Below are 12515 nucleotides of genomic sequence, written 5' to 3'. Positions count from 1 at the left end.
TTGGAAGGCATTAATGAAAGAAGGAGGTTTCTTTGAAAAAATAAAGAAAGAAGGATGGCCCTAATTTGAGAAACCTAGCCAGGATCAACATCTATACTGCATGTAACATATGAGGAAAGAACCACAAATCCAATATATTTCAACATAAATAAAAATCATAGGAAGAGAACCCAAAGATGATGTTGGAAGGCATCAATGAAAAGAAGGTGGTTTCTTTAAAAAAAAAAGAAGGAAGGATGGCCCTAATTTGAGAAGCCTAGCGAGGATATGCTCTTTCCTCGTTTTTTTTTGCCATTGGGACGTGCCCGACTGCCTTAGATGCGATGATTGCATGATTGTACATTTTCCTCTCGCTTGATACAGTTGGTAGTGCTCCTTCCTAGTTCCAAAAGAACAAGTATCTCTCTCTTATAGACACATAACTCCTACTGATTTGGTTAAATCTATATGACATCTCACCATTTATTTATAAACTAACAATGAGCCCAACTAGGGTTATTTCTATTCAACATTATTCAAGAATCTGCTGGAGGTCTCGTCGGGCATTTTGGTTGAGCTTCTCTCTTGCCTGTCATGCTTCTTCTCCGACTCCAGCGGAACTGGAAGTGATGCAGCAAGCTGGAGCTCTGCGTCAAGATCCAAGGACCTTAGTTTCAAATTTATTGTTTATCAGGGTATTGTACGCAATTTTTCACCTCCGGAGGATGGGTGCTGTGGACTTGGCTGTAATTTGTACTTCCTCCGGGATGCTGTCTGTAAGAGCTTGGCTAACACTCTGTTCGCTGTGCTGTAGCTGGTGGCTGGTGTTGATTTGTTGTGAGAAAAAAATACTGCTGGCTGGTGCTGGTTTGGTGTGAGAGAAAAATACTATTGGCTGGATGCAGCCAACAGAGTGTTAGTTAATGGGATCCAACCCCTTTGCAAAACAAAAACATTTCTCAAAAACGAGGCAAAAGAGCACACGTAGCACGACCCCTTGCCAAAAGCATGGGAGTGGGCGGCGCAGCACGCGGGTGGAAAACCTGAGCTGAGATGGAGAAATTGAGAGAGATCCCATTCCGCAGGACGCACCTGGCGAGTACGCGTAGCCCGGGCCCCTGGGACGCTCCCCTAACGGCCGCCGTTACCGTGCGCTCGCGCCTTTGCTGCCCCCCTCCCGCGGGAAAATCCCTCCCGGAAACCCGCACAAGCCGATCCATCTCCAGCGAGGAAGCCGTTTCGAAAAAGGAAAAAATTTATATCACCCTTTCACCTATGCAGACTGGACTATATAATCCCCTAATATATAAAACGGTCTATATCACCCTTTGAATTTTTCAAAACCAGTCAAATTATCCCTAAATCAGTTTCGAAAAATCATAGTAAATCACAGAAAAATTATAAAATAAAAAATCTAATTGTATTGAACTCCAAATGAGTAGATCTATACAGTGAACATATAATATAATATGTTTTAATATATTTTTTACTGCTAAGAAGAAAATTATAGATCTAAAGCTATAGTAAAAAAATATACTAAAACATACCATAATATATGCTAACTGTGTAGATCTACTGTCTAACACAATTAGATTTTCTATTTTATGATTTTTTTATAATTTATTATGATTTTTCAAAACTATTTTAGGGGATAATTTGACCGATTTTCGAAAATTCAAACAGGAATATAGTCCGTTTTATAAGTTGGGAAGTTACATAGTCCGAGAGAGTGATATAGATTTTTTTTTCTTTGAAAAAACCGACGCCAAAAATAAAGCCGCTGCAGAGCACGGGGCCCACCCCCGCCCCGCGCTGTCCAACGCTTCTTCCTTCGCGCTGCTGCTGCTGCTGCTAGTAAAAAAACCCAACGCCTCAGCTCCAAGCCAGCCAGCCAACCAACCCGCCCCGGGCAGCAAAGCACAGGCGCACGAGCCCCCCCAGCTCCACGCCTCCTCCTCCTCCCTCCCCCTCTCCCGACATCCTCCTCCGCCGCGCGCCTTCCCGCCCGCCGAGCCTTTGGGAGGGGGTTTCCGGAGTCGCGGACGCGCGTGCGAGACCCCTTCCCCTGCCGCCGAGCGCAAGTAAGATCTCCGGCCTCCCGCCCCGCGCGCTGCGGGCGCCTCCTCTCTCCCCTGAATTGCCCGGGCTCGGGGGCTCTAACGGCTGCCCCGGTGGCGCTGCGCGCGCAGATCTGCCGAGCTCGGCATGGGGTGACCAGATCGGGGCGCGGCTCGGGGCTCTACGGCTGAATTCCGCTCGGTGAGGGGGGAGCTGGTCTCGGAGAGGCCGGGGGGATGGCGAACGCCGGCGCGGCCGTCGGTCCAGGTGCGGTTCCGTTCCCTGCGCTCTGGCTCCTCCTGCTTCTCTCTCTCTGCTCTCTCGGCTTGTGTTGTTTGGACTGGGCCTCTGCGTGGCGACTGCTGGGCTGGTGTGGGGATGCTGAATTGCTGCGAGTAGAGGAACGTGGACTTGGAAGTTGACTCCCTCGTGGCAGGGGAGGAAGGAAGTGCGAAATTCGGTACAGTTTTGGACGGCTTTGCAATTTGCGCATCGAGGGAATGCCTTTTCTTCATAATTTTGTTATTTACGCTGGAGACTGCTATTTTTTTTACTGATTCATGGGAGAATTCGCAGTTTAGCAAAGTCTGCTTTGTCGATTATTGAGCCCACCACCACGCGATTTTTCTTATGCATGCGAAATTGCATCTGCGAAATGGGGGGAGTATGTAATTATGGATCTGGAAAACTGATTTCTGTCTTATTAGTAACCACGGTGCCTTCCAATGTGAAATTTCCAAGGTTACCGACAATTGGCCTTGTTTCAAGTACAGCTGAGAGGGTTGTTGCTTTTGACTTGTTGATCCGACAATTTTGCAATTCTGCAGTAAATTGTCTGGGTTAGCCATCTGTTGTTTTCATGCATGCAAACGGGATCTGTGGAATTTGGGGTTGGAGGATGTATGGTTGCGGATCTGTAAACTGATATTTGTCCATTTGGTAACTGCAGTGCATTCCTTTGTAAATTTTGTATGTTTTGGTGAAATATTGATTATATTATGAAAATGGAGGATCTATGCATATGGTGCTACGTTAGGATTGTATAATTATTGCGAATTAAATCATCATAGAAATAGACTTATTCATGTGAAATTATGAATAGGAAAATTTTTAAAGATCTGCATGTATGGTCCTACAATAGGACTGTGTCATTATTGTTCAATTAATTCATCATAAAAATAGTCTACTTCGCTGTAAAATTTACAAAATAAAAAGGTGAAAAAAATTCTTCAATTGAATGTATGCCTTATTCTCATGAATGTTTCTTCTTATCCAATCCAAATGCCTTTGTATAGGGGGTGCTAGCGATGCTTTGTTCAGGGAACTCTGGCATGCTTGTGCTGGGCCGTTGGTCATGGTGCCTCGCCAAGGCGAGCTGGTTTACTACTTCCCGCAAGGTCATATGGAACAGGTATATCTTAATTGATGCACCACAATTGAGGAGTTGAGTGTTTTTCTGCATAGTTTAGCTATCAATATTGTAATAATATTGCTTGTGCCATATGTTAGAATCACGGTGGTTTGTTCTGCAGCAATGCAGCTCATATTTGTATTTTGTCATTCAACTGATGACCAAAAATCTTTCTATAGCTTGAAGCATCTACAGATCAGCAACTTGACCAGCACTTACCTTTGTTTAATCTACCATCCAAGATCCTGTGCAAAGTGGTAAATGTAGAACTCAGAGTAAGTCCTCCTTTCCTTTTGGTTTGTGTAGTCTCCCTTCATGCAAACTTCGCTGGAATGCCCACTAATAGAACCATTTATAGAACTGATATCCTTTACTTTTCGTCACTACTTTATCTCTGGAATGCAGGCTGAAACTGATTCCGATGAAGTTTATGCTCAAATTATGCTGCAACCAGAAGCAGATGTGAGTAGGCTCACCTATATAATTTTCTTGTGGATCTCAATCTTCTCGTTCTGCTATTGTCTCTTTGTTCTGTGCATATACAACTCTGTGCATGGTCAGTATTACATGTGTTGGCGCTGACTTATTTTCCTTGAATTCACTTAATTAGCAAAATGAGCCCACTGGCCCAGATCCTGAGCCACCAGAGCCAGAAAGGTGCAATGTCCATTCCTTCTGCAAGACTTTGACTGCTTCAGACACGAGCACCCATGGTGGTTTCTCTGTCCTCAGGAGACATGCTGAAGAATGTTTGCCCCAATTGGTTAGCACAATACTTTGTATACGTTGTCTGTGTGTAGCATCTATGGCATGACTTATTAAGTGGAATAGTTTTTATTTTTAGGATATGACTCAGAATCCACCATGGCAAGAACTGGTGGCTAAAGATCTCCATGGAAATGAATGGCATTTCCGTCACATCTTTCGAGGTTGGTTTCTGACATCATCATACACCGCTTAAGCCTTTTTTAATTTCAGATTATAACAGTGTTGTTCTTGTAGTTTTGATGTGGCATTCATTTTGAATAAACCTAGTTCCCCTGCTTCAGAAACAAATTTCCATAATTATTTTGGTTGCAATGACTCATGAAGCATTATCGGCCGTTTCCTTTTAGGTCAACCAAGGAGGCATCTACTTACAACAGGCTGGAGTGTTTTTGTTAGCTCAAAAAGATTGGTTGCTGGTGATGCATTTATCTTTTTGAGGTGTGATAGAAATGCATGTTGAAGCCTTTTACCTCATTTGTTTGTCTTCTGATTCTGCTGAGTTTTGTATAAACCTGCTAACTGTCCTTATATGTTAACCTAATAGAGGTGATAATGGAGAGCTACGAGTCGGGGTAAGAAGGCTCATGAGGCAACTAAATAACATGCCATCATCAGTTATCTCAAGCCATAGCATGCATCTTGGAGTCCTCGCAACTGCATCTCATGCCATCTCCACTGGAACTCTCTTTTCTGTTTTCTACAAACCCAGGTTCTCTTCCTTTTTTCTAAACCTTTTGTTGTGAAATTCTCTCTTTACTCAAGGCATTATATTTTGTTTGGGTCTACTACACTTTGTACATGAACTAGCTGTGCTTCATAAAAGAACTGAGCCGGTTGGGGAAAGACTGCCCCATGGTTTTCTATAGGCAGAAAGATCCCGGTCGTACCGTAGTACGTGTTAGGTTTCATGCACCAACAAGATGAACCCAAAAGCTTAAGCTTTTGGGAAGAGGTGGGCAATCCACTAATACTTCATAACACTCCCACTCACATGCAGCCGGAACAAGGCGCAAATGTGGAAATAAAGAAGGGAGCGGAGGACTTAAAAGATGCCTCTACCAAGAATCGAACTCGAGACCTCTGGCTTTGATACCATGTTATGAATAGTACTTGTATTCATTATGAGGGCTCTAGGCCTGAATATATACATGTACAGGTATTAGGGAATATGCACAAAACCCCTTATACAACAGGGAAACTACAAAAGATACATATACATCTAACAGTACGGTCGTACCAGCCAAGAAAAACCCTGAACCCTGGCTTCACCCTGTAGGGCCGCACATAATCTAGGCTGACCATGACCTTGAGTCGGTGACCACTGCAACTACCCCCTGGTAGGATAGACCGCACTGCCACTATTTTGTGCTGTTATCAATTATTGATTTCCCTGTGGTGGTGACGGCTTTAATTCCTATCCAACTTTACATGCGGGGTGGTTTTTTCTTCACATCAGTTTTATAGCATTACGTCCAATCCTTGTGTCTATAACTCTATATTATGAATGAATTTCATGTATAGCTTTTAGTTGTTGTTTCTTGCACTAAACTTATGTTGTCCTATTTGGTTTGACATGTGGAAATATGTGTTCCTTTTGAACTTGTGCTAAGAAACTTATATTGCACATCTCATTTGTTCCACAGAACAAGTCGATCGGAGTTTGTTGTGAGCGTAAACAAGTACCTTGAAGCTAAGAATCACAAGATGTCTGTCGGTATGAGGTTTAAAATGAGATTTGAGGGTGATGAATCTCCTGAAAGAAGGTATTCTACATTGTATATTCCATAAACTGATACTTCATTATAGGTTGCATACTCTCATAACCTTCTTCCTTCATGGTTTACAGATTTAGTGGGACAATTATTGGTCTGGGAAGCATGCCAGCTAACTCAACATCTCCGTGGGCTGACTCTGATTGGAGATCTTTGAAGGTAATCAATGTCTTTTTATTTATGGACATGATTCCATTTTTACTTTGCATTTTCCACCTGAAATGTATCTTGCATTTCCAATTTTGAATGCGTCTTTCCAAGATCTCAGATCATGCTTTCGCTGCTGACAGGTCCAATGGGATGAGCCTTCTGCTGTTGTCCGTCCAGATAGAGTTTCACCATGGGAACTAGAACCCCTTGATGCAACTAACACACAACCGCCTCAGCCTCCTTTACGGAATAAGCGTGCACGGCCTCCTGCTTCACCTTCTATTGCTCCAGAACTTCCTCCAGCTTTTGGTGTGTGGTTGCTAAGCTGTTGTGCCAAATTATGACTTGGCTTCTAACAACATACTTACTGTTCTGTTCACATATTGACTCACATGCAAAACTAATCTCTTCTGTTTCTATCTTAGGTTTTTGGAAATCCCCAGCTGAGCCTACCCATGCTTTCTCATTTTCGGGACTGCAGCGAACTCAGGAATTATACCATTCAAACCCCAATTCAATCTTTTCATCATCGTTGAATGTGGGATTTAATTCAAAGAATGAACATTCTACTCCAACCAACAATCATTTGTACTGGCCAATTCGAGACACTAGAACGGAATCCTACTCTGCTAGCATTAACAAACTTCTACCTGAAAGGAAGCAAGAATCCGCTACTGCTGGCTGCAGATTGTTTGGTATTGAGATAAGTAATGCAGTATCACCAGTGGTTACTGTTGCTAGTGTTGGTCAAGACCAGCCACCTGTTGAGTCAGTAGATGTTGAGTCTGATCAGCTGTCACAGCCATCCCAAGCCAACAAAACAGATGCTCCAGCAGCAAGCAGTGAGCGCTCTCCTCATGAGACTGAGAGCCGGCAAGTCAGGAGCTGCACCAAGGTGATAATGGGTTATTAACAACTTGTTTCTTTTATGGTGATGCTAGTGTAATTACTAACTTTGTCCCTGCAGGTAATCATGCAAGGAATGGCGGTTGGCAGGGCAGTGGACTTGACGAGGCTAGAAGGATATGATGATCTTCTCCACAAGTTGGAGGAGATGTTTGATATCCAGGGGGAGCTTTCTGCTAGCCTCAAGAAATGGAAGGTTATTTACACGGATGATGAGGATGATATGATGCTGGTCGGGGATGATCCGTGGCCGTATGTACCCTTACCCCTTTGCGCTGGATTCTGTACCTATGGATCATTTGAAGTCCTTAACTTTGCAATTGATTTAATTTGGGAGTTTTTCCCCCTTTCATTGCAGTGAATTTTGCAGCATGGTGAAAAGGATATACATTTACTCCTATGAGGAGGCCAAGTCTTTGACTCCCAAGGCGAAGCTGCCGGTCATTGGTGATACCACTAAACCGAACCCAGACAAGTTGTCACCGGAATCTGACATGCCGCAGAGTGACTCAAACAACAGCGCTCTGGTTGCTGCCGATAAGGACTGATGGATGCTAACTTGGCGCTCTACCTTTAATTCCCGTTTTGGATGTTTGGGAGGCAATGCCCATGCTCCTTGAGACTGCTGAGAGTTATCTGTTTGTTGCGCTGTGGGCCCGAAGGACGTTGCCCCACAATCTGCCTGACTGCCTTGGTTTGGAATGGCTGATGTAGGACCAGTGGTGGTCCTCTGCCAGCAAGGTCGACTGGAATGTAATGGCAAGCAGGCCGCATTGCGCGCCGTTCCCTGTGCCACCAACCTGTGTTTTGTTTGCCGTGTTTGGTAGGAGGCATGGCGTATCGCCGGCTGCTTGGTTTTGGAGACTGCCACTGACTGCTGCCGTCTCGCCCGCCTCACCTCCAGAGTAAATAGGACTTTATGTACAACTATTTTGGTAGTAGCAGTAGCGGTTTATGTATATCAGCGTCATGTTCCTTGCTACCTATATAAGCATCATCATCTGTAGCTGCTGTTCCCACCTGCATTGTATTCTACCCCCGGCTTGGTACCGGATGCTCTGGTGCAAAAATGTCTCTGCTTGCTGTTCCAGCGGCATGCTCTTTTCGGCGCGTGCAGCCGTGCTGGGTGTCGTGTGCGCTTTCGGTTGGAACATTGCTGCCTCTGCCCGGCATTTGTGCTTTCTTCATCTTGGTGGTCTCTGCCTGTCTGCTGCCCTCCGGCGCAAGGCATCTGTGCTCTGTACATGCTTGAACTAGTGACCCGTGTCTCATCATCATTGTAATGCCTGGGGATATCTGTGGTCTGATGTGACGCCGACGCGGGCCGGAGGCGTCTTTCTGCTTTGTGCTTTGCCCGCGTGGAAGAGGCATGGCGCCTCGTGGATGTGATGGACCTGAACCCTGATGGAGCGATGGCCTTTCTACCGGCCTCCATTCCGAAGGAAGGCTCGCCGGAACGATTGCTTCCGCCGTGTCTCCTTAAGAGCTTGGAGCACTGCACAAGGGGACCAGGGCATCTGTTGACGAAAAGCAGGGGCTGGCTGAGACCTGGAATGGGGACATTTGGAGAGACCGAGACTTGAGGGCTCGTCCGAACTTGTCGCTCTTGAATGTGCCTCTGGTGATTTGGGTTAGATTTGCTCTCAGGCTCGCAGGTGATGAACATCCATGCAGCGAGACTGTCAAGAAGTGAAGATCGACATGGCCAATTTCTGGAGCGAGAGAAGGGCTAAACACCTGGAAAATTCACAAAACTCCAGTTGCCTCTGTTTGCATTGGAGGTGGTGGAATGAAAGGTACGGATGCACTTGGGGGGTTTAGGGAGAGCTGGTGATCAAAGTGTTTTATCGTGCTAGTCGCTAGTGCTACCATGTAATCATGCGTGCACACTGCTAGCACAAGTGCAGAATCAGTTGGATGGTGATGGCATGTTGGCGTGCGGTGGTTAGGGTGTTGGTGTCAATGTCACGGTTGTTGTTCTGCACTTCTGCTGCTGCTGATGCCGGGCTATGGCCTATGTGTTTAGTCTCTTTTGGTGCGCATGCTTAACCTCGGTGTGGCGATGCCATTGAGCTAGAGGCATCATTGCATGCCCGACCTTGTTGAGCCTGCACAAGTGGGCATGTCTTTTTTAGAGGTCATGCCAATTGACAGACGCCTGATGTCTGGCTTATAGGAGCTTCTGTTAGCTTAGGCTATATCAATTCCAATAAGCATATTTGGCAGCCCACCAGTCTTAGGATGTTCGAGGATTGTAACTTTAAATGACACCATTATGGTTTACCAAATGAAAAACAGGTCACTGGTACTGTATCGGTTATGTTAATTATGTACCGATAAATATTTCTCCAGCACTGAATTTTTCCCCTTTTTTCCTGGTAGACATGTATTACAACATCAATGGTGATCTTTATGTGTATATCCTTCCTGATCAGCTAAACATACAATGTTACAACTTACAAGAAATATATCAACGACCGCCTTTATTTCTTTGCTTTGTCTGGTTGGCAGGTTGTGCTTGGTGACCCTTCCGTGTCAGCTTGAGGCTCAGCGACCACCCTGACAGTCAGCTCGACAGCATCACTATGTGGTTCTTCGGCCTGACCACCACCGGCTCCACCACCTTCGGCTGTCTGATCTTCCTGTGATGTGTTACCGTCGGAAAGGTCCTCTTGATGGTGTACATTCAGAGATTCCTCTACAGTTTGTGCTTCCAAATCCGGATTAATGCTGGTTGCTTTGGGGGCTGGAAGGAGCGAGACTCGACAGAGGGGGCAGGTTGTGTTTTTAGAGAGCCAGTGGTCGATACAATTAATATGGAAAGTATGGCCACAAGGAGGTATTCGCTGAAGCCGCTCATCTGGTTGATAGTCTGCTAGGCAGACTGAGCACCTGGCAACAATTATCAGGTGTTCAGAAGCAAAGCAAAACTTAACAAAATAACAATGCAGGGGCAAATGCCAGTAGAAAGAAATGACTCATGCCAAAGGCTAGCAGTTAACCAACAAAAAGGCTGGGCAAAGGGCTAGTCCCAACAATCATACGATCTCAAAGAAAAGAAATATCAGGGACCATAACATGGAAAGCTTGCTGTTATGTTTCTTTCTTCAACAATGTTGAATTGTCTGCATATGAGAAGCAGTATTCCTCTTGATTAGTGGACAATTTAAAAGTTCTTTCAATTGACTGTAACAAATTTGCTCCATTTCACTCTAAATATAAGCCTTTCACACACATGCATGTTTATATATGTTTTGTTCCTTAATAGCAGAATAGGGGAAACAACAGATGTCAGGGAAAAAATATTTTGATTTTTTTTAGCAAATGATGTCATGAATTTTCCTATTATAGGATCTGTATCGGGATGTCCAAAACATCTATTCAAAAGATTAACTCACATGCTACCCATTTAAAGCTAAAAGCTAAAAGCTAGCACTACCCTGCCTATATTGAAAAGCTAACACAACTATACCCATTTAACCTTTACATCTTGTGCTGGTGGAAGGGTCCCTATTTATTACTACATGTGCATTTTATTGTTCTTTTCACAGACGTAATTTGGAAAAAATTTCCAAAGTTAACATGCTGTCTAGCAAATATCTAGTTAGTGGTGAGATGAGCACTATTGCTATTGGTATGTAGGTTATTGGTGTTCTTATGCAGAGAGGCTGGGATATACTGAAGGCTAAAAAGAACTAGCAGTTGAAAACTTCTCTCTTGTTGACTCCTTTTTAGTTACTTGAAAGGTAAAAGAAGCAGAAACTACTATATCACTATATACTGGATCAAAGAGTCCAAAAGCAAATTACTGACTGTGTCTCCCTGATCAAGAAACTCTCTTTATAGATAACCACTGGTAACATTTCCCGCATCTCCTTCTTCAAACCACACTCCAGCTACAAATGCAGATGTTGAACGCAGAATAAATCGAACAATTAGATCCTGAACACATCAACAGCTTGGAGAAATCAACTAATTTTCAGAAGAAGGTGAAGGATGACTTACCCTAGGGTTATCTCCCCGTATCAAATTATTTGTCCTCATCCTCAAGGACTGCCAATTGGCCCTGCGCCGCCTCAGGTAGAACAGGTAGAAGAAGAGGAGCAAGACAAATGTAAAGAAGACAGGGACTGAGAAGATGAAGGCCTGGTACAGCTTGAGCTCGGGTGATTCGGCCGAGCAGTAGTCTGGTGGATCTGGGGAGGTGCAAGACATCACGAACCCACAATAACCTACCGGAAAATATCCAACACAATCTACCTTTATTTTAGCCCAACTGGTCTAAAACAATTGGCGAAACCTTGTTTATCCTAGTGAGGTAAAGAGCTCTACGCAAATGTGATTGACGAACACTTATAAGGGGTGCCAATGAAGCAAACTGCAACAACACCTACTACGGATAGACAACAAGAGGCAAGAAAAACTCGTGATCTCCCCAACAAGGCAACAACCACAGGCTAATCAACTGATACAGCACGCGAAAGGGAAAGGGCTCACGGTCAACTAAAGTACTAAACAAGAGTAAGCAGTAGTGATGGTGTCCTAGGCCTAGCCACTAAGCATCACAAGAATTGATGCCGTCATCCCGTCACTAGAAGGGGATTCTCCCGGCCGTCCAGACTTTGTAGAGCCAAAATAACAAGATATACACCAGCGACCCCAGAACACCCAATTGCCCGCGAAATCTTTGGGGCTGGACGAGGAAGAACGGAGGATACTCTGCTGCACCGCCCGCAGTATCCAGACCTGACAGCGCGCAATCCGCAAGGACCAACAGCACGAAGAGAGGTCTGTGGAGGTAGCAGCATTCAGGAACTGAAATCAAATTGCCTGGCCGGCAAAGGACGGATCGCGGACGGAGGAACCGAGATCAGGGCGGGGGCGGGGGCGGGGGCGGCGAGGGATGGGGTCGAGGCTGAGGCAACACTAAGCTCCGAAGGGTGGCCCAGCGCGGATCAGAAGGGTGGCGGCGGGAGAGGTTGCCGCGAATGCGAGACGCGGCGGCGCGCTGGGCGGGGCGGGGCTGGACGGGGGACGGCGCGGATCGGGTGGGGTGGGGTGGAGGTGGGAGACGAGCTGGCTGGGCTGGGCTGCAATGCAAGTATCGAAATGGGAATAGAGAAATGGGGGAGGACTGGGGGAGAAAGAGCGCGGCGAGCTGGCGAAGAAGCCGCACGAGACGTTTGTCCGCGCCACTCCACTCAAGTCGTTGTTCAGGATATCCAACTTTTTTCGAAAACTTTGTTGAGGATAATTTGCCAAACGCTGTGTTGTTTTCGAAAGGCCACTACCAATTAGCGCTCCAAATGTAGTTTACAATTCGATGGTATTTAGTATAATTTTCTCCGTTGACGTCTTCTTTTGTCGAATATAAACTAATTTCAGTTCATCACTTACCAAATGACAATCCGATGAAATATCACTCGCACCCCCCCCCCCCTCCACATTTTCTTTCCACTCTCTATATCCGT

General features: G+C 45.3%; 2 protein-coding genes and 1 long non-coding RNA gene across 3 annotated transcripts; 2 read left to right on the top strand and 1 right to left on the bottom strand.

The window, feature by feature from the left end:
• The first annotated feature begins 1860 nt into the window (after positions 1–1860).
• On the top strand, positions 1861–8146 carry LOC120704855 (auxin response factor 7-like). Its single transcript, XM_039989391.1, has 15 exons — positions 1861–2060; positions 2169–2304; positions 3333–3448; positions 3628–3723; positions 3854–3910; positions 4059–4211; positions 4293–4377; positions 4564–4654; positions 4761–4925; positions 5860–5979; positions 6063–6147; positions 6279–6447; positions 6564–7033; positions 7106–7296; positions 7403–8146. Exons 2-15 carry the CDS (start codon positions 2274–2276, stop codon positions 7590–7592), a joined length of 2019 nt encoding a protein of 672 aa, XP_039845325.1. The 5' UTR covers positions 1861–2060; positions 2169–2273; the 3' UTR covers positions 7593–8146.
• Positions 2312–3239, top strand: LOC120704873. Its single transcript, XR_005687718.1, has 2 exons — positions 2312–2778; positions 2865–3239. It is a non-coding gene; the product is annotated as an uncharacterized LOC120704873 (long non-coding RNA).
• A 1201-nt stretch (positions 8147–9347) lies between the features above and the next one.
• On the bottom strand, positions 9348–12196 carry LOC120704862 (RING-H2 finger protein ATL58-like). Its single transcript, XM_039989400.1, has 3 exons — positions 11050–12196; positions 10858–10940; positions 9348–9936 (listed from the first exon to the last, which is right to left on the bottom strand). Exons 1-3 carry the CDS (start codon positions 11257–11259, stop codon positions 9528–9530), a joined length of 702 nt encoding a protein of 233 aa, XP_039845334.1. The 5' UTR covers positions 11260–12196; the 3' UTR covers positions 9348–9527.
• Positions 12197–12515: the final 319 nt, after the last annotated feature.

Source organism: Panicum virgatum, chromosome 1K, assembly GCF_016808335.1.
Source record: "Panicum virgatum strain AP13 chromosome 1K, P.virgatum_v5, whole genome shotgun sequence".
Lineage (NCBI taxonomy): Eukaryota > Viridiplantae > Streptophyta > Magnoliopsida > Poales > Poaceae > Panicum > Panicum virgatum.
This window is presented reverse-complemented; position numbering and strand designations above follow the sequence as displayed.

Coding starts and splice junctions, on each gene's coding strand:
- LOC120704855 (XM_039989391.1), top strand. CDS start 2,274: ATGGCGAACGCCGGCGCGGCCGTCGGTCCAG. Junction 3,911..4,058: donor TGCTGCAACCAGAAGCAGAT/GTGAGTAGGCTC, acceptor TCACTTAATTAG/CAAAATGAGCCCACTGGCCC. Junction 6,148..6,278: donor CTGATTGGAGATCTTTGAAG/GTAATCAATGTC, acceptor CGCTGCTGACAG/GTCCAATGGGATGAGCCTTC.
- LOC120704862 (XM_039989400.1), bottom strand. CDS start 11,259: ATGTCTTGCACCTCCCCAGATCCACCAGACTACTGCTCGGCCGAATCA. Junction 10,941..11,049: donor TACGGGGAGATAACCCTAGG/GTAAGTCATCCT, acceptor CTGCATTTGTAG/CTGGAGTGTGGTTTGAAGAA. Junction 9,937..10,857: donor TTCTTGATCAGGGAGACACA/GTCAGTAATTTG, acceptor AATTGTTGCCAG/GTGCTCAGTCTGCCTAGCAG.